This window comes from Colossoma macropomum, unplaced genomic scaffold, assembly GCF_904425465.1.
Source record: "Colossoma macropomum unplaced genomic scaffold, Colossoma_macropomum, whole genome shotgun sequence".
NCBI classification, from domain to species: Eukaryota; Metazoa; Chordata; class Actinopteri; order Characiformes; family Serrasalmidae; genus Colossoma; species Colossoma macropomum.
The window spans coordinates 11,448,866-11,471,269 of record NW_023494807.1 but is presented as its reverse complement, the minus strand read 5'-3'; the positions used below and the strand labels follow the sequence as shown (position 1 = coordinate 11,471,269).

At 38.1% G+C, this 22,404-nt stretch overlaps 1 protein-coding gene across 1 annotated transcript; it reads left to right on the top strand.

Annotated features, from left to right (window-relative positions):
• Positions 1-12,281: 12,281 nt before the first annotated feature.
• si:ch1073-228b5.2 (uncharacterized protein LOC100331141 homolog) lies at positions 12,282-19,905 on the top strand. The gene is made up of 6 exons (XM_036556232.1): positions 12,282-12,318; positions 14,011-14,204; positions 15,215-15,295; positions 16,755-16,894; positions 18,839-19,001; positions 19,162-19,905. Exons 1-6 carry the CDS (start codon positions 12,301-12,303, stop codon positions 19,331-19,333), a joined length of 768 nt encoding a protein of 255 aa, XP_036412125.1. The 5' UTR covers positions 12,282-12,300; the 3' UTR covers positions 19,334-19,905.
• The last annotated feature ends 2,499 nt before the right edge of the window (positions 19,906-22,404 follow it).

Genomic DNA, 22,404 nt, shown 5'->3' with positions numbered 1-22,404 from the left:
TTTGCCAAGAGGCAGCAACCTGTGTTTGCTTTCATTGCTATGCTGATGACCTATACTGTATCTACACATGTATTAGCCAAATAATCAAGGAACAGATAAAAGTTCCTCCCACTGAATTTAGACAAAGCAGTAGCTGTATAAACCTCATCTATCACTTGTTGCACGTGTAGGTAACATAATCAGAACAGCTTACAGTATATTGCTAGTATAGAAATGCAGAATTAGAATTATGTTCTTGTGAATATTGTTGGAATTTGTTTATTGAACTAAATGGCGAATTAAGAAGAAATAGAACATAAATCTGCATTAAATTAAGAAATGTACTTGCAGAAATGTGATGCAGAAAAATGTCATGAATGTAATGTTTGTGGATCTCTAGTTGTTTATGCGAGTGTTATGATGTGCTAGCTAAGCTAGAAGATCAGCTCAGGTAGTCAGTATACCCTCTATATCTGTCTACACCGCTGAGGAAACATCATAATACCTCACCAGATGGCAATAAGCTTCAGTCAGACTTTTCTCACATCGTCTTCCACAGCTACAGCCTCGGTGCTGAACGGGCGACGGCAGCTGACTGATGAGCAGAGCGAGAGCATAAAACACATAAAACACACACAGCCTATAAAACCCATCATCGCTGCACTCTGCCAGCATAACCAACCTTCAGCCAGAGTAATGAGCGCTGTCTCTGGGGGAAACGGAGATAAAGGGGGTGAAGGAGAATGCTGTGGTTGTCAGAGTGGGGAGAGGATAAGAGAGAGAGATTGTGGAGAGAGAGTCTGTAAAGAGAGATAGAGGGGAGAAAGAAGAACAGAGAAAGGGAGAAAGAGAAAAAAGATAAAAGAGGGAAATAGAGAACAGAGAAAGAGACATAAAGATAAGAGAGAAAAAGAGAGAGAGACTGTAGAGAGTGATAGAGAGAGAAAGAAGAGAAAGAGAGGGAGACAGAGAGAAGAGACAGAGAGGTAGTTGGAAGGAAAGAGGAAGGAGGAAAGAGAGAGAGTAATAAAAAGAGAGAGAGGGAGATAGAGAGGGAACAGAGAGAGAGAGAGAGAGAGAGAGAGAGAGAGGGTGGGGAGAGGATAAGAGAGAGGGAGAGAATGTAGAGAGAGACAGTAAAGAGGGATAGAGAGATAGGAGAAGTGAATAGAAAGAGAGAGAGAAAACAAAAAGAGGGAAACAGAGAGAGATTGTAGAATGTTACAGAGACAGAAAGAAGAAAAAAGAGACAGAGAGAAGCAGTCAGAAAGAAAGAGAGAGAGAGAGAAAGAGCGAGAGAGAGAGAATATGACGGGGTGCCAGAGGTGAGGAGTGACAGAATAATTAATTCATAATTAATAAATAATTATAAGTAAACAGAATAATTGCCAACATAAGTAAACTTAGGTTCCACCTTAAAGGGTGCAGCAGTTACATTCTGGGGCCTCAGGGGTTATAATAACTGCTGCATCATTTAAGGTGAAACAGGAAAATTCAAACGAGAATCTAGCAAATAAGAAGCCGACTTCAGCTTTGTAGTTTCAATGCTGGTAGTGTTTTCTGATAAGGAGAAAGGTTTTACATATGGAGCCACAGATGGTTGGACATTTCAACAAGGTAGCACAACTTAGGTAGCTTAGTGATGTCAGATTGATGTGCAGCAGCTTTAGCTTGCATGTAGCAATATTAGTATTCCAAGTCTTTAATGACTTCGTAATTCAGGCCTGTTTTGATTAAGAGGGAATGTCATCAGTGAGGCACGGTAATATTTAAAGGCGTACTAGTTTCAATAAAATATTTTGAAATGAAAGGCCCTGAATGGTTTGTTATGGTTCAGTTAAGTCCAGCTTATTCTTTGGCCTTTGATAACTCAATTAATTCATCAAAATATTCAGTAGATTAATTGATTGCTGATATAATGAATGGTGGCAGACTTACTTTATACCGCAGCGCTCCTCTATTTCAGGGACACAGAACAGTGCTGAAGTGTTTTATCCACATCTCGATACAGCGACACTTCTAGACATTCAGTGAAGCTCTGAACTGCTGTGAACACAAGTTTGAACATTGTGTTGATTTTCTAAGTGAAAATAAGCAACGCATCCCCTACAGAGAACACAATTATGCTCATTTTAATATTTATTTACTGAATTTAACATATTGGGGGAAAAATAAACCATAAAATGTGGCCTTTGTTTATGTTTATGTTTTTCTTCTGCATTATGTTAAAAATCAATAGAAATCAATAGAAATTGTGTGTTAATACTGGCAGAAAATGCTATGTGTTTTATGTTCTATGTTTTATTTTTTCCTCAATATGTTAAATTTGGTAAACATTAAAATGTTAAAAGTGTTCCTTGTAGAGGATGTTTTAACTTATTTCGACTTAGAAAATAAAAACCCTGAATTTGACAGGGGGTGTTCACATTCTTGCATATAACTGTACATATTTTTATCTATGCAAAGACAAAAAATCCTTACTGAGAATTACAAGAACGTCTAGACTGTGAATGATATGAAGTCACTGATGATGATTTTGCTATGTGGTCGAAAATGGGGGGCAAATTTCTGACCTCACAGCCATTCACGAGTACGATTCCTCAGGTATACAATTCAGTGCAGCTGTTTACTGCACACACAAAAAAACACACAAAAAAACACAAAGAGGGGGAGGGAACAAGGGAGCATTGTTGTTCTGTTAATGGTTTTGTTAAATGTTTTTGTTTGTCTGTCCTGTCTCGTCCAGTTTGTCCATCGTCTGTATGTTTTTTCTGCCTCATCTCTCAGCTCTCTCTCTCTCTTTCCTTTCAGTTCGATAGGTTGGCGGGTGGGCAGGGGGTGCTGTGGGTGGAGGAAGGTTGGGTGGTTCACAGATATAAAGTGATGTGGTATCACACATACGACCATGAATAAATGGTAATTTGTGTGAGATTATTAGTGAAATGAAGAAGAAAAGGTAACGTCCCCATAAAGGCAGGGAGAGGCGAAAGATAAAAAACCCAAAAAATTCCCCAAACTCAAGAGATGAGCTCTTGCAAATTACGTTGAAGGAAGTGCTGGTAAAATGCCTAAAATAAAAGCACCCTTCTAACACGAGATTCAAAACACAAACTAAAACACAGCACACATGGGATAGCAGGCCTCACTCCCTTCGGCCATCTTGAAGTCCTCCTTTTAAGCCTTAGGCTTCTACCCCCAATTGCACCAGCCAGGATTCTGATTGCTCAGCGGCCCTTCACATGACAGATGGCAGAAAGTAGGCACACTTGTGGAGAGATACAGCGGCCTTGTTCAGACTTCCAGCCCAAATCTGGATTTAGGTGCATCCAGATTGTTTCCAGATTGATTTTTGATAGTCTAGACACCAAAAAACACATGAAATCTGATCTTTGCAAATCAAATCAAAAAAAAATGTGGAGGTGGTTTTATGCGCCTCAGTCTGGATGCTCAGATTGTACAACCCCATTTCCAAAAAAGTTTGGATGCTGTGCAAAATGTAAATAAAAAACAAAATGAAAATAGTACAAAGACAACATATCAAATGAAAAGAGAAATTTTACTGTTTTTTTGAAAAATATGTGCCCATTTTCAATTTGATGCCAACAACACATTCCAAAAAAGTTGGGACGGGGCAAAAAAAGGCTGGTAAAGTTGTATAATGCTTAAAAAAACACCTGGTGGTTGATTGGCAACAGGCTAGTAACATGATTGGGTATAAAAAAGCATCTCAGAGAGGCTGAGACTTTCAGAAGTAAAGGCATGTTGGCATGAAATTCAAAATGGGCATATATTTTTCAAAAACAATAAAATTTCTCAGTTTCAACATTTGATTTGTTGTCTTTGCAGTATTTTAATTAAATATGGGTTTAAATGATTTGCACATCATTGAATTTAGTTTTTATTTACATTTTGCACAGCGTCCCAAGTTTTTTTAGAAATGGGGTCGTATTTCAAAGTGTGTTTCGTGTCGCAACACGACAAACAACGACAATGTCAAATCCAGAGTGATGAAGTGCTGGGATTGAAGAAGAGCTCCAAAGATTCATGATTATGAAGAGAGTTCTGAAGAGTTTGGAGGGCGAGATGATGCTCCTCCATTTCTCCTGCATCTGCCTTTGAAATCCGCTTCACCAGCGTAGCTATACATTTACCGACGCCTACATCGTTACCACGGCAACCCATGCAGATAGCAAATAACAGCAGACAGTCATCTCAAAAGATCTGATTTGAGACACAAATCTGATTTGCCTGCAGTCTGAACACAAACTAAGAGACCAACAAAAGAAAACCAAACTATGTGCTTACAGGTCACAGAATCAGAGAACACACTGCCCTGTCCAAAACCCAACGAGTCTGCAGTGCCTGTACTCCACTCCTTCCAGTCTGATTTCATTTTAAATTCATAATTCATGCTCTCTCTGTATTGTCTCTCCCTCAACAAGCAGCATTTCAGAAATAATTTTACAGCTGAAAGACACTATAATGTAAAGAAGGAATAAATATATGAATGCTTTTAAGAAGTCATGCTCAGTGTGCTATTTTGGGACCTTGGCTGTGTAAAGCTTTATTCGAGAGGATCTACTCAGAAAACAATCTGTCCGAGTCAAAAGAATAAACAACCAAGCATAAACGCTTCGCTCCAAACCTGCAGCAATACCGACGTGCCTGAAGACCACCCTGGGGCCCTAAGCAAAAATCAACAACAATCAAAACCTGACCCATGAGCCATGAACATCACACCTGAAACACCAGTGCTCCCACTACAATTCTACCTCCTAAACCAGTCTGCTCCATCTGTTGCTATTAGAATAAGCAGACCTGTACTAGGGGTCGGCAAACCAGATGTTAGAAGTGTTTTCTGTCCAAATATTTTATGTTCATTTTATTGGTGTAACTTTTTACTTTTACTGTCTTAGCTGTAAATATGTCTCAGTATGTGCTAATCTCCTAGTATAAGCTAAAAATGTAATAATAAAGCAATAAGCCACGAGAGGCAGTGAGTTACTGCAATTTTATCATGGGGGAGGGGTGTTATTAGGCACGATGTGAAGTGGAGTAAAACTCCCTTCCCTGTGATAAAATCGCAGTAATGCACAGCCTCAAGTGGCTTATTGCTTTTATTAAATGGCACCGACATAAAATATGATAAACTACACAATTTTTGCAAAACTAATTTGTTATTATCAATAATAATCGACATAAACAAGTATTCCGCCAAGAAATGTAGTTTCTTTAGAGTATGGTGTCATTGCCAAGCACCCATTTTTAGCACAGCAACTTTTATTTGTTAAATGTTGATGTTATTTACTGTCATCAAACTTGGAGTTTACCTGATTGCTGTTCTGAGTGAGTGCAGGACACTTACCTACTGCATGGACTGCTCACCTACAGACACAAAGAGAGTCAAACTCAGAGGCAGAACCAATCAGAATCTCCATTTCAGCTGGGGAATCGGCTCAAATAGTACACTTTTTAAAAAGATGGTTCTTTAAGGGCTCTTTGGTAAAGGCAGTGGTTCTATACAGACTCCTGAACGCTTGCATTTTCATGTGTGAAGTGTTCTTTGCATGGTGAAATAGCTCTTCAGATTGATGGAGAAAGTGCTGTACATGGGTCTACATAGCACCTTTTTAAAAATGGTTCTATATAGCACCAAAAAGGGTTCTTTTATTGCATACAAGCTTGACATAACAATACCAGAACCCTTTTTGGTGCTATTTAGAACCATATTCTACACATTCTCCAATACTCCAGCTCTCCAAGAGGTACCAATATCCCACAAATGCCATAATAAATGTTTCTTTAAAGCCAACAAATCCAGTTTCTAAGGAACAAAAAATTAGCAAGAAAGCACATAGTATTCATGTGCTCACCATCCACACGAGCTGACTCAAGATCCATAAAAACAAGGTAAAGATCATATTTTCTACTGAAGTATTCATTGTGGGTACAGCTTAGTAATTGTAACATTTGACTCTTCACACCATTTGTACTGCTGCTGAAAAAAAACAGAGAAGAAATAATAAAGTATCATATGCGGAAATGTATTTTTGATAGGCTGGGCCAGATATCGGTGACCTGATTGGATAAACTACAGTATTCTTAGCCAAAATTAGCAAGCGACATAAGTTGTTATGCCATCAAACATTGTCATCTGTCACAACAGTTAATGGAAACACTGTTTTATTACTGAACAACATCTGTCATGACAGCATTTGACATCTGTCATCAAAATAAAATAAAAGGAGGATGAGATCAAAAAGTAAACTTAAAATTAATTAAAATGGCTAAAATAATAATAAAATAATCAAATAATCGAATTAAAATAAGAATAAGAATATTAATAATCATAATAAATAAACTAACAAATAAATAATAAAATAATGAAAATAAGACAATAATAGTAAAAAATCAGGTAAAACAGTTACGGGCAGAGTGGAGGTGGTTAGAGAGTATAAAAGTTTAAAATGACTGAGTGACCCAGCTGAGCTTTAGTGTTTACTGTAGTGAGGGTCCAGCTTGCTGGTGCTCTGGAACCAAAGGCAGACTGTTTCTCAAAGTGAGGCAAGAATGACTGTCGTTGTGCAGCCCTGTGGTGACCTGAATTTCCATCAGTCACTCACTGCTGGAACACAGCTGGTGGGACGGGTTAGAAACGGCCTACCAGTTCCCCTCGAGGCCACCACATGTCGTAGCCAGGCAGCCACTCTATGAAGTCCTGGCTGCAATTTGGCGACTCTTAACTAGAACAGAGCCTGAGGGAGTGCAGTGGTTATTATTTGTAATAATGTGCTGCAACACAAAACTCGAAAACCTGTTTTTGCTGATGCTGTTCAGAACGTCTGCAGTGAAAAAATACACCCTGAAGTCTGTGGACACAGGTGTTTCTTCAAAGGTGAATCGAAGAGTGTTAATAGTGCGTTTATGCTGCAGTAACAGCCTCTACTCTTCTGGAAAGGCTTCTAGATGTTGAACATTGCTGTGAGGATCTCATTCAGTATTAGTGAGGTCAGGTACAGATGTTGGATGGTCAGTTCTGGATCACTCCAACTCATCCCAAAGGTACTGGATGGAGCTCCATCACTCCAGAGAACACAGTTCCACTGCTCCACAGCCCAATGCTGGGGGGCTTTATACCCCTCTAACCCACAGTTGGCATTGGGCATTAGGCTTGGTTTGTGACCTTAGGATCCTCCAGAGTGTCCCATTCTATTGGTCATTGCTTTTCTATGGAGATTATACAAGCTGTGTCAGCAATAGCTAACCTTAAAGTAGCTGAACTGACCCATCAGTGTGGACACTTTTGGTGTCTGAAGGCTCTTTAACATTATCACTGGAACTTTGGCTAAAGTAGCTAACAAATAAAGAGCTTATCAATTAGCATGGTGCTAACATCAGGCCTACGTCATCAATCATTTGCCTCAAAGCACGTGGAGACGTTCAGTATCTCTGACAGACTTGATTATGTGGTTTCTGACACTTTATGATACACTGTTATCTATAAACATGGACTGAAGTACATTAGCATAAAGCTAAAAACAGTAGCATCTGCCCGATTGTTGGGATATGAGCTGGCATAGAAAACACACAAATAAGATCAAATGAAATGCATATTCAAATGTGTGCATTAATTAATAACGTCTCTGACAAACATATGCAGATTAGATGGTAATGCAGTGTTGTTTGCTGCATTTCTTCGAGCCAAAAGACTTTATTTGGTCTGAATATTTGACTAAAGCATTGCATATACTGCATGCTAATTTCTAGCGACGTTTCTCTACAGTACATTGTGCTGCACATTAAATGTTTATGCCGTGTAACTAAACTATAACCTGCAGTAAAAATCTCAGACAACAAGAAATAGGCATTTATGTAGAGCTAAAAACAACCGGCAGTGGTTTTAAACAAATGTGTTTATCATGTATGTAGGAGTAAAGCAGAACCTGCCCTTCATTGTCCTTCACAAATATCTTTTGGAGAAAATGTTTATTGGATGCACTGGAAAATACCTGTTTTATATAGGGGGACTCATTAAAACACAAAAACGCCAAAAGTGTTTAGACAGTGAATTGACAAAGAAAAGGGGATTGAGTTAGGGTGAGCAGATGTCCCCATTTTCTCCGGACACTCCCTGTTTTCGGTGGCCTGTCCCCACTGAAGCTGTCCCCAGAAACGTCCCCATTTTTACAGGGACTTAAAACACAGTGGTCCTAAGAAAGACCTGCAGCAGAGCAGACGGGCAGACGTATTGCGTTCTGCTTGTTTTGGCCAGCAGAGGGCGCTGCTGCTCTCTACTGACCACTTCTACCACTCGCTCGCCTAGTTTTACAGAACACTGCTGTGTAAAACTCCACCAGAAGCTGGCAAGTGTACAGTGAGTCCACAGCATCACCACAAACGCCTTTTCAGGACACAAGGTGACCCAGGGGTCTAAAGCAGGGCTGGAGTTACGGGACTGAATCACTCTACCAGGTGATCGGGGGGCTCTGATTTAAATGGTCATTAAATGGTCAGTCCACTTGACTGTAGCCACCATGAAATACACAAACAGAGCATCATTTTAATCTGCGTCACTTTTTCAGCCTCCATATACAACATACGGCATAAGCCGATAGTAGTGTCTCTGTCTGTCCAGATCTGGAGCTGCTCAGGGGTGAGTTTAAGGTCTGGATATTGGGCTACAGCCATGGGTCTTATTTCTGTAGCTTCGGGTCTTTTTACTGCCAAAATATTTAACATGAATATGAATTATGGGCTCGTACAGCCACTGAATCTTTAGTGGTGAATGTATCTCTTTCTCAATCCCTGCCTGAGCCGCTAGACTTACTGTCTTTTGAGGCCCCTTTTTACTAAGTGACTTTATTTCTAAAAAGTGACGAGCAACAAAAGGGAAAAAATATCAACTTTTTACAGGACTACTGTAATTTATTTTCCATGCATTCTGACCATTTTCTTTATTGACTGCTCCATAGTTTACTATAGCTTCACTCTCCATGGTAGCTACTGTATGATTTTCTGACACAGTTTACTAAGTTACTTAGTTAGTTTATTACAGTACAGCAGTTATCATGGTCAAAATACAGGAAACTGGAACTGAGCCCCTTTTATATTTAATGGATAAAAACATTGGATATTTTAATGATAAATAGTCCGCCGAACTGGAAATGTCACTGTTTTTCATTTCAGAAACCTGGTTACCTTAGATTGAGCAGATGTTCTCTGTGTTGAGAGTTCTTTAGTAAAAAGAATTATTTTATTAATATACTAAACTAATATAGTAATATACTTATTTTTATTTAGACACATAAGTTCTATATAGAACCATTTCATGCCCAAATGGTTCTCTGCATAGTGAAATTGTTCTTTGCAGATTGATAGAGAGTGTGTTGTATGGTCCTGTGTGGCACCAAAAAGAGTTTTGCTGTTGTTACAATGTCAAGCTTGTAATAATAGAAGAACGCTGTTTGGTGCTAAATAGAACCATGGTTAAATGTTTTTATATAGATCCAAATACAACACATTCTCCATCAATCTGAAAACCATTTCACCTCGCAGTGAACCATTTAACCATGGGCTGGCTGCTGGAAATAGAATACAGAACCATTCATTTTTGCTAAAGAACCCTTGAAGAACCATCTTTTTTGAGAGTATAAGGAAATGTCTGGGAAATTCAATCTTTGGGTCTGTACACACATGAATATCAGACCAGAGTGAACTAAAAGTGATAAAGTCCATATATTCTGTCCACACTGAGTGTCTGTCCACCCAACGTCCTTTTTTCATCTCCTTCAGTTTGAGATGCTGCATCTCTCTGTTTGTGTCCACTCGGTTTCTGACCTCATTCTCCTTTTCGATTAGAGAGAGACACGCCTGATTGGATATGAATCAGGAAATTGATTGGACTCTGGATGCAGGTGGCTCCTGCTGTCATGGAGTATCTAATGGCTTCGCACCAGATTTCTTTGAGAGAAAAAGTATTGAACCTTCATGTGCCTTTGGTTTTGATGGACACACCCATTTATATGCATTTTTTTTCTCTGCACAGTGGTTTTGTATGTTTTATTTGGTCTTTTTAGGGTTTATATTTTCCTAAATAGTATTTTGGAATCTACTAAAGTAAATAGTAGGTTACTGATATAATCTATAGTGACAGCTTTTATCATTCACTCTCAGAAATAAAGGTACTAGACTGTCACTGGGTCAGTGCCCCTCTTGTCACTAGGGTGGAACCCTTAAGTGTTCGTCTCAGTACCTTTAGTCAGGGAACATAACTGTACCATAATCTACTGATATGATATTTTCTAAGCTGTACTGACTCCACACACCCCGTCTCGTCTCCAGGACTTTTATTTTACTGTTCTGTTTTAAATCATTCGCTTATGAAAAGGTAAAAATACGAACTTTTCACCTGGAAAAACTTATTTAAGGATCACAATCAAACCTTAAAACCACTGTTGTACCTTTGAGGGAACATTTACATTGTTTGAACATGTAATGTACCTTTATTTCTGACGGTGAAGTGTGTATTTTTACATCCGTCTTCATGTTTACGTTTCATTGGGCTTCAGTTTAGTTTTAAAAGTGGACACAGACAGCAGGCTTAACTGGGCAGTGTTTGCGGCGATAAATATAAGTATAATAAATATAATGTTTTTCGTTTATTTGATATCATTTGCATCACAGAATAAAAATCTATATGAACACATTGTTGACTTTGCTGATAAAAACAAAAATATATCAAAAATATATATGTCCATGCCACTTAACCACACATTTGAATGTATTTTACTAATTTTTTTTGATGTATTATTTAGATATTATTATTTATATAGACAAATTATCTCAGGAGGATAAGCAGCCTAGATGATGAATGAATTAATGATATTTATACAGACGTATTATTTGTTTGACTCATCTATTTTCCCTTTATGTGCTTCTTTCGTGCTTTAATTGTATTTGCTAAATTTCTATCTGGATATCAGTGGTGGACAGTAATGAAGTAAATGTAATTCATTACTGTACTTAAGTAGTTTTTTTGTGTATCTGTACTTTACTGAAGTATTTGCATTTTGGGCGACTTTACTTTCACTCCACTACCTTTCAAAGTCACATATCTTACTTTTTACTCCACTACATTATGAGAAATCTGTCGTTCCTTTTGGTTTATGTGTGTATAAAAACATAACGTCAAAATGAAAGAAGCAAAAAGCAAGAACACCAATCAGGGCACAGCGCACACTTTGTTTTGAGCTTGTTTTGACCTGTTGGACATACCGACCCAGTGCAAGCACACGGTTCAACGTCAGTGCAGCAGCGTAAAATTTTGGGAGAGTCTATTCAACATAAATGATGAACTAACCTAACTTTGTGTAAATAGACCACAATATAGAAACATGTACACATATGCAGTTGTGACTGACGTGTCTTTTTTCTGAATTTATACAAACACGATTTCATTTTATGGTAAAGTTGTTTTTGCTAGTTTATGTTTATGAACAGAGACCTACAGATGCAGTTTAGTAAAGGAAACTCATTTGTGAATCTGTGATTAAAGTTTTTATTAAACTTAAACTTGTAACTAAGCTGCAAATAAATCTTAAACTGAAACTTTGCTTGTTTACAGAAAGTTATTTCAGAGCCACTCGGTTCTACCTAATGGAAATTGTTTGCCTTCAGTGTTTTGTGCTTATGATAATTTTAATAGACATCAGCGTCACTAATTAATGACATTCTATTAAAAGACTGGTGTTACAAGAGTGACACTGGAGTATTTTCACCTAAAATGAATTAATGAAGAGTCATACATTGTTACAAAAACAATTATAGGACATCAGAGTCATAATGAATCTTTTAGTACTTTTACTTTCGATACTTAAGTACATTTGAAGGCAAATACTTTTGCACTTATACTCAAGTGGAGGTTTAAAGGGAGGAACTTCTACTTTTACTGGAGTAATATTTTACCTTGGGTATCTCTACTTTAACTCAAGTACATGGTTTGTGTACTTCGTCCACCACTGCCAGATAAAATGAATTAAATATGAATTATTTTCAGGTATATAAAATAATATGATTGTTGCTCAGAGAAGCCAAATATTCATAAATGGCACTGAATCTAAATAAATAAAGGATAAATCCGTGCTGGTGGTGTCTGATAGTCTCTACTCCACGGTAAACTCAGGCCTAAACACGCTCCAGTGCCTCAATTATTCCGCGTTGCTCTGGCGCCCCCTGCTGCCTCACCCCGAGAAGGACACAGAGAGCGCAGAAACGCGTGAGAGGATGAAGTTTGTCCCTCCACGGCTGTGGTAGTGGTTCAGAATGGCTGCCCCCGTGTTGGTGAGCGAGGTTTTCATTCTTACATCGTTTTTCTTTCTGTTCTCAACTTTAACGACTTTATTTATTACAGTATTTATTTTATAACCGAGTCTAATCGCAGTCTTTAACACTTAAACTAGAGCAGTGACTGTGAGACGGACTGTTTAGGGTTGATTTGTTATTCGTCTTTACATTATTAACTGCAGAAAATTCAGTATCGCGATATTTTCCAAATTTAGACGAGACGGTATTTAAGTTCGGTTAATAAAAGACGTAGCTTAGCATTAAACTCTGAAATACTCTATGAAATACAAAATGCTCTAATTATAAAATTAAAAGAACGTTAGAAGTTTCTGCATCTTTGGTGTAAATTATTTAAAAATGCTGTAACAAAATCATCAGATACACATTTATTCCTTGATCTGGCCAGATGATACCAGCATCAGAGACTTTTAATTTGTCATATCATCACAGAACTCTGTCTATTCCCTCTCTCTCTCTGTCTCTGATGAAAGACTGATCAGCTGCTTCAAATAAAGCACAAATAGAGTTACTGATTCTGTATGAAGTGTTTATTCTGATCATTTAAAGAATTTATCACAGTAAATAAAACCTAAACTGGACAATTTGCTGCTGTTGCTGATTATTTTAGTGTTATAAATGTTCTGTAACAGAATCAGTGAATTTATACAGTTTGGACGCAGTAAATATGAGTTACTGAGTGTGTTTACATGTATTTAATAATCTGATAACTGCAGAAAATAGAATGTGTCAGTAACTGGTTCAGTGTGTTTACACTTAATCTCATAACAGCAGAAAATCAGATTGTGTCAGTAACTGGTTCAGTGTGTTTACACTTAATAATCTGATAACTGCAGAAAATCAGATTGTGTCAGTAACTGGTTTAGTGTGTTTACACTTAATAATCTGATAACTGCAGAAAATCAGATTGTGTCAGTAACTGGTTCAGTGTGTTCACACATAATAATCTGATAACTGCAGAAAATCAGATTGTGTCAGTAACTGGTTCAGTGTGTTTACACCTAATAATCTGATAACTGCAGAAAATCAGATTGTGTCAGTAACTGGTTCGGTGTGTTTACACTTAATAATCCGATAACTGCAGAACAAAAGTGGGGGAGTTAGCATTAATAAGGTTAGAGTTAGCGTTGATAAAGTTAATCAGTTAGCATCAATAAAGTAACGAGTTTTCATTAATAACGTAATGAGTTATTAATGAAGTTAATGAATTAGCATTAATAAGGTTAATGGGTGCTGTTACTTTGTGCTAAAAGAATGTCTTACAAACCTGACAGATTTATAAACATAAAAACAAAATCCAGACAAAATTCAGTCTAAGAAAGAAGCTGCTACTGTTTTTAGCTTTATGCTAATGTACTTCGGTCCCTGTTTATAGATAACAGTGAGTGATACAGAGTCAGAAAACACACAATCAAGTCTATTAGAGATACTGAGGACCTCCATACGCTCTGAGACGAGGTAGTAGATGTGCTGGTAGCACAGTGCTAATTGGTGGGCTATAAGTTACATGACTTGTTGGCTACATTAGCCTCATAGCTCCTGTATAAAACTGAAGAAGCAAACTTCAGACCCCGAACACTGTCTCGGCTCATCGGCTGTGTAACTGGGGGAAATTCGATTTGTTTCCAAACTATTGCTTTAATTCTTCTCTCTGTCCGTCTGTCCTGTCAGTGTCAGATGAGACGGCGGTGTCCAGTCGTGGCGTACCTCTCTGTGGTCAGAAGAGAATATGCTTCCAGTCCTCCGTCTCCTCCCTCTCTCCTCAACAGGTTCCTTTTCCAGCTCAACCAGCACTTCCATGATGTAGAACATCTCATCAACTGGAGCAGCTGGCTGAGGAGCCGAGTGGTTAGACGAAAGAATGTGTAAGTGTTGCAGTTCTCAGATATTACTTTCTGTTCTCGCTCAGTAATCTATGATTTATGGAAGCCCATTCACACCAGGCAGAGGAGAAAACATCACTTACAATTCCATTTCTGACAAGAGTATGTCAAAAAATATGACTTGGCATCTGAAATAATGACTTATTAAATCAATATTTTGAGAAAATATGTCAAAACACCTAAATGTCTCACAGTGATTCTCTGGTAAGTGAAAAATTTGAGATACTAGGTCAATATTTTGAGATATTATGTCAATATTTTGAGAAAACAGGTCATTATTTTAGGTATTAAGTCATTATTTTGCAAAATTAACTCATTATTTTGAGATATTAAGTCAATATTTTGAGATACTAAGTCAATAGTTTGACACACTGCTGCCAGTAGCAAGGTAGTGGTTTCCAATAAAGTGGTCACTACTAACTTGCCGGCCACTTTATCAGAAACCCCCTTCCTTGTAGCCCCACCCACCTGGTGTACAGTTAGAGTCTGTAGCTCATCTGCTGATGCGCAGTTTGTGTTAGCCTTCGTCTTGACCTTCTTTAATGGTCAGTTTCTGACCACAGGATCACTGCTGGCTGGACAGCGTTGGTTAGCGGACTGTTTTTTAGCTCAACAGCGACACTGAGGTGTTTAAAAATACACTCAGACCAGCACAGCACCCAGCATCAGCGTCACTACTGTGCCAGTGGTCTGCCACCTAAGTAATATCTGGTCAGTGGTGGTCCTGGTGGTCTCGGGGTGTGGGGTAGCGAGGTGGCTCATAAACTGCAGTAACAGATAAGCTACCATCTGTGACTATGCACCTAATATGGTGGCTGTTTCTGATAAAATGGCCATTTAGTGTAGGTAGTGGACAGATTAAACTGGCATCACACACAGCAAAATTTTGCCTGTTAGTGTTTAAAGAGGGTCTCACTTCACCGTTGAGAGATGGATTTAGATCTGTGGAGCTTTTTGCTCCGTCGTGTTTAGTGATGTTCTCTCTGCTGCAGGTTCTATGGCTACACGCAGAAGAGGTTTGGAGTCAATGTGGCAGCAGCTTATTATATCCTGGGTCTGGGAGGAGGTTTCAGGTACAGTGACTCTTACAGCAAAGCTATATTCTGATGTATTGAACATTACTGTAAAATATCACATAATATATTTTAATATATTAATTATATCACACATTAGGCTGTTTATACAGTGCATTCATTAAAGGGTGATCTACATTCCTGCATAATTAGATGTTTAGGATGTGAACAGAGTTGTTCAGAGTGGTTTGGTGTGAAATGTTCCGTTCTAGATAAACTTACCGAGTCAGAACCATTCACAGTGGTGGTGATAGGAACCAGACGTCACAGAAAGTTACTATATAAAATGGTTATGTATTCACTGCCTGATGTCTGAGACACTGTTTTATGATAGTTTTGAGAAGATTTTGGCCTTTAAATCCATTCATGGTGGAGGGATACATAATATGCAGGGTGTTATGAGGCAAAATAGAAAACGTATTATTTCAGATTTTCCACTATTTTCCATCATCAACATTCCATATAAACTCAGAAGACTCGTGTAGGTTCACTGGTGGTTTTGGATAGTAAATAAAATGTCTATATTTGTGTTGTAGTCATGGTGACCCCTGGTTCCTATCACCGCCACTGTAAAGACATCGGAACCATTTCACACCAAACCACTCTGAATCACTCTGTTTACATCACACACACTGAATTATGTAGAAAATTTGAAAAATTTCCGTCCATACTTTTGTTTTTTCTCAACTTGCCTGCTGTAATGCTTTGTTTATAGGACATCCTCTAAGAACAACAAACAAACTACAACTTCTGCAAAATGCAGGAGCAAGAATATTAAAACAGACTAAAAAAAAGATTATAATAGAGCAGTTTTTAGAATCCACTACACAATTTTACTGCTAGTTTTTAAATCTGTTAATGTTTTAAGATCATCTAGTGCTGCTTCTCCATATTTCACGTAAGAAGCTTAAAAAGAGAGGCAACGTTGTGTTCTTTTTCACCAAAGATCTGGAACACGTTACCAATAAACATCAGTCCAGTTTTTAAAAAACAGTTAAAAACAGATTTCTTTACTTTAACATTTAACTAACAAACTTCTTTCCCTTGTTTTTACTTGAATATTACCATTTTTTACTGGAATGTTACTTTTACTTTCTTGTTAATAGTATTTTTATTTATCCTTCTATCTTGTACATCTTAATTTAAATATTATTAACATATCCCCTTTTTTGCTATTGCTTTTATTTGTTGCGTTTTTATTATTTGTCTGTTTTATTTTTGATTATCTTTTTTCTTTTCTTTCTCTACTTTTACTTTGTATTGTGAAGCACCCTGTGCTGCATTTTTAATGTATGAAAGGTGCCATTTAAATAAAGATTATTATTAAAGATTATCATTAATTCCCCTGAAAGCCAGTCTAGTGGCTGCAGGAGTGGCTGTCGCATGATGCTGATGCGAACGCATTTGATGGGAAGTTATGACTGTTGTTTTCCACGACCCTCTTGTCTGTGGTCTGTAGGTTTGCAGGTCAGTCGGAGTGGTTTCGACCTGACTCAAGGGGGAAGTTTAGCTATGACTTCATCAACACACCCAACTCGACTATTGAGGAGATTGACCTAAGCGGGACGCTCATTAACCACGTTGGGCTGGAAAACATTGGTAAGCCTCACATCACACAGTGGAAGATGTTTCACAGCTCACTTACCGTACAAAAAACATAAGGCACTGACCAAATTCATAAAGATATCAAAATTCTGTTCATGTTTACATCTCAGATCATTACAAATCTGAGTAGCATGCATACTTAAAACAAGGGTTCTTTGAAGGACCTTTAGTAAAGACAGTGGTTCTATTTGGAACCGTGAGTTCTATAATAAACCATTTCATGTTTAAATGGTTCTTTGCATGGTGAAATGGATGGAGAATGTGTTGTACATGGTTCTATGTAGCACCAAGACGGGTTCTGCTGTTGTTACGATGTCAAGCTTGTACAAGAACGCTTTTTGGTGCTATATAGAACCACATACAACACATTATCTATCAGTCTGAAGAACCTTGTTACCATACAGAGAACCATAAATAAATAGAACCATTGCCTTTATTAAAAAACCCTTGAAGAACCATCTTTTTTAAGTGTGTAGGGTGTCCATACGAAATGTGTGACAGGCTCATGTAAATACTTTGTAACTGTAATTGAGCAAAATACCAAACATTACACAGAATTACTGTAGAGCCATGTGTCAAACACGAAGCAGCGGCACAATCATATCCAGCCCACAAAATTATTTTGATTTTCTATAAATATTGACCTGTTTCACAATGCACTGCACTACAATCCCCAGCATGCACTGCAATGTAAGGTGCGCTCCCCCAACAACAATCTATGGGACTCCAGTAACACCACAGTACATAAAGAAAACTTTAGAAGACATGTTTGTCATAAGTGATATTTATGGAGTTTAGAATATGTACTTAAGAATCTAAAGTAAAAGTACTAAAAGATGCATTATGACTCTGATGTCCTATTATCATTTTTGTAACAAGACTCGCTTCATTAACTCATTTTAGGTGAAAATACTCCAGTGTCACTCTTGGTAAACCAATCTTTTAATAGAATGTCATTAATTAGTCTGACGCTGATGTCTATTAAAATTATCATAAGCACAAAACACTGAAGGCAAATAATTTCCATTAGGTAGAACTGAGTGGCTCTGAAATAACTTTCAAAGAAGAACAAGCAAAGTTTCGGTTAAAGATTTATTTGCAGCTTAGTTACAAATTTAGGTTTAATGAAAAACTTGCTTTAAACTCACAAATGAGTTTTCCTTTACTAAACTGCATCTGTAGGTCTCTGTTCATAAACATAAACTAGCAAAAACAAATTTACTATAAAATGAAATAGTGTTTATATAAATTCAGAAAAAAGAAACACGTCAGTCACAACTGCATATGTGTACATGTTTCTATATTGTGGTCTGTTTACACAAAGTTAGGTTAGTTCATCATTTATGTTGAATAGACTCTCCCAAAATTTTACGCTGCTGCACTGACGTTAAACCGTGTGCTGCATTGGGTCGGTTTGTCCAACAGGTCAAAACAAGCTCAAAACAAAGTGTGCGCTCTGCCCTGATTGGTGTTCTTGCTTCACACTTCTTTCATTTTGATGTTATGTTTTTATACACACATAAACCAAAAGGAATGACAGATTTCTCATAATGTAGTGGAGTAAAAAGTAAGATATTTGACTTTGAAATGTGGAGTGAAAGTAAGAAGTCACCCATAATGGAAATACTTCAGTAAAGAACAGATACACGAAAAAACTAAAGTACAGTTATGAATACATTTACTTCGTTATTGTCCACCTCTGGCATTGCCTGGGTGTCATCATTTGTGTTCTGTGTGGTTAATTTCCAGTTTTACCCGGCTGTTTTTTGGTTTTAGTCATTTTTAGATGATGTTACTTTTTCCACACAAGCTTTAGTGATGTTCCAGTGATGTTTGCCCTGAAGCAAGTTGAGGTTAAGGGACTTTTTCGGTTTGAAATGACCTTGTGGCCTCTAGAGTCATGACCAGTTTCCTTGTCCTCTGTTTTTCTCTCCGCAGTGAGTCAGAACGAGCTGCGCTCCCTCTCTCTGCAGGGCTGTCCAGAGGTGGATGACTGGTTCCTCGCTCGCTTGCATGTGTTCGGGGAGAGCCTGCAGCGGTTAGACCTGTCCCACTGTCCTCGCATCACTGTGGGCGGCCTGGCTGCACTGCAGCACCTCCGGTAACCTGACCCGGCTACATTACAGACATGTAAACTAGAAATGATACTATATAGGATTTAGTGCAGAAGCGGTGATGAGTAATGTGTGTTATTTACAGGACTCTCTTTATCTGAGCTCGAAGTTGTGTTGTGAAAACATTTTAAACATTTTGATCTTCAGGAAGCTGCGACGGCTGGACGTCTCCTCCCTCCCGCGACTGCAGAACCCCGGTTTGGTGCGCATCCTTCTGGAGGAGATGCTGCCCCACTGCAAGGTCATTGGAGCAGATTATGAACAGGGACTTTTCCGGACAGACAACATAGAGGAAGCTGAACCAGTGAGGCACAAATAGGTGACTCAAATGGACAAATTCAACTGTGGTGATGGGACTGTGGACACTGTAAATCACATGCTCTTCCTGTGGATATTTAACCTACTTAATGAAATCAAGCAGTTCACAAGTAATCATGTTTCGGGGACTGTCTAAAGTGCTTAACGTGGCTTAATATGCTAAAACAATCACACAGGAAACCAAACTTCTCACATTTACTGGCCATAAAAATTCTCTCATGCCAAAAGAACAAAACTGCAATTCAAACACAAAGCAATTTTTTTTACTTTAGACTCTTTACTGCTTAATGTGGCTGAAAGGGGTAAATATTTCACTACTTTTAAAGGGTCATTCTGGCAAAAACTAGAGTTTATTTAATATTCAGCATCATCAATTCACGATTTTTGTTCATCAGTGTTGACTCAGTACAAATCCGCCGTGCATGACAAATACATCACACAACCATTAAAAATAGCTTAGGCACTGATGAAGAGGCTAATACAAATATATGTAAATTAGCTCTGTAAACTGCTGCAGGCAGGATGGGTGGGGCTAAACTGCTGTAGGCTGAATGGGTGGAGCTAAACTGCTGCAGGCAGGATGGGTGGGGCTAAACTGCTGTAGGCTGAATGGGTGGGGCTAAACTGCTGCAGGCTGAATGGATGGGGCTAAACTGCTGTAGGCTGAATGGTTGGAGCTAAGCTGCTGTAGGCTGAATGGGCGGGGCTAAACTGCTGTAGGCTGAATGGGTGGTGCTTAAATGCTGTAGGCTGAATGGGAGGGGCTAAACTGCTGAAGGCTGAATAGGTGGAGCTAAACTGCTGAAGGCTGAATGGACCCTTTCATGTAGTAAAACAGTGACCTTACTGCTCATAATCACTGTCTGCTGGCAGAAGGATGACCGAGCTTTGAAGCTTTTTCTTCTCCATTAAAACCCACTGCAAAGACACAGAGTAACACATTAAAATATAAAAGCTCTTTCTGAATTACAGGTTACAGGGATTACGTCTTTATAGCAGTAGGCAGAATCTGACACAGCAAAAGCAGAACGATGGCAGAAGTCGTGAAAGAAATTTGGTATTCGTAGTTCATTTAAATACATTTAGCTGCACTGCTGTTTTGATATAATGGGTTTAAATGGAGATCTTGGATGCAAAATTGATCACTTTGTTTTTGGATAACAGACAGATGAGACGATGTTTATGGTCATTAAGATATGAGATATATTTGATGTTGCTTTGTCATTGTTTTCATACATGAATGCACTTTAAGCTTTAAGCATTTTAGAATGGCCTGTAATCCTGCAGTCTAATGAAAACTGTGTGCAACAGCAGTGAATGTGCATTTTAGGAGCTGCTGTTATTCTGTGTTTAACTTAAGTGTATTGTACATTGAACACCTGTACACCTTTCTCTGTGACGTCATTTGTGACTTAAAAATAACTATTTAACATGTACCTACAGTGTTTATTGTTGTATTTAATTTGGACCACCAGACTCTGAATAAACATAAGTTTTATATAGAGCCATTTTCCTGCTTAAGCGGTTCTTTGCATGGTGAAATGGTTCTTCAGATTGATAGAGAATGTGTTGTATCTGGTTCTGTATAGCACCAAAAAGGGTTCTGCTATTGTTATGATGTCAAGCTTGTAACAATAGCAGAACCCCTTTTTTGTTACTATATAGAACCAAATACATGTATATAGTTCTTCATAGAACCAAAAAGGATTCTTCTATTTTTACGATGTCAAGCTTGTAGCAGTAATAGAACCCTCTATAGTGCTATATAGAACCATTTGCATGTATTTGGTTCTGTTTAGCACCAAAATGAGTTCTCATATTGTTAGGATATCAAGCTTGTAACAATAGCAGAACCCCTTTTTGTTACTATATAGAACCAAATACACATATATAGTTCTTTATAGAACCAAAAAGGATTCTTCTATTTTTATGGTGTCAAGCTTGTAGCAGTAACAGAACCCTTTGTAGTGCTATATAGAGACATGTACATGTATTTGGTTCTATATAGTACCAGAAAGGGGTTCTATTGTTATGATGTCAAGCTTGTAACAATAGCAGCGCCCTCTTTGGTACTATATAGAACCAAATACATGAATATAGTTCTTTATAGCACCAAAACACTAAACACTATTCTTACAGTGTCAAGCCTGTAGCAGTAATAGAACCCTTTATGGTGCTTTATAGAACCATGTACATGTATTTGGTTCTGTTAAGCACCAAAATGGGTTCTCCTATTGTTACAATGTCAAGCTTGTAACAATAGAAGAACCCTTTTTGGTACGATATAGAACCATATACAGTACATTCTCCATCAGTCTAAAGAACCATTTAAGCCTCTGTATAGAACTCATGGTTCTAAATAGAACCATTCCCTTTACTGAAGAAGCCTTGAAGTACAGAGTGCAGGTGGGGGTCTCCTCTGCTTTGGTCAGGCTGTGTGAAGTCTGCGCAGGTGTCAGGTCTAATTAGGAGAGTGTGATAAATCCTATAATCCTCATTATGGAGGTCTGTGAAAGCTGGATCTCGTGCCAGGGAGAACATGATGCGGGAGATGATGAAAAACGGCTCGTAGACAAGGTACAGAATTAATTTTTGGGTGTGGGGGGCTTTGGGTGTTTGGGCAATTCTCCAACATTACCAAAATATAATGAAGATACAGGACAGAAAACAAAAAACTGCACCTTCAGTCATTCAGAGTGGTTTGGTGTGAAACGCTCCGTTCTAGAGAAACTTACCGAATCAGAATTCTTCACAGTGGTGGTGATAGGAACCAGACGTCCACCTCTAAAAGCTCCCTCACAGAAAGTTAATACATAAAATGGTTATAAATACATGATTTTAAGACCATTGTGGAGGAATACATGCAGGACGTTGTGAGGCAAAGAAAACTTATTATTTCCACTATTTAACATCATCAATATTCCATATAAAACTCAGAAGACTCGTGTAGGTTCACTGGTGGTTTTGGATAGTAAATAAAATGTCTTGTGTTGTTGTCATGGCGACCTCTGTTTCCTATCACCACCACTGTAAAGACATTTGTTTACACACTCAATTATAGGGGTTATTATA

Coding starts and splice junctions, on each gene's coding strand:
- si:ch1073-228b5.2 (XM_036556232.1), top strand. Junction 16,895..18,838: donor CGTTGGGCTGGAAAACATTG/GTAAGCCTCACA, acceptor TTCTCTCCGCAG/TGAGTCAGAACGAGCTGCGC. Junction 19,002..19,161: donor GCTGCACTGCAGCACCTCCG/GTAACCTGACCC, acceptor TTTGATCTTCAG/GAAGCTGCGACGGCTGGACG.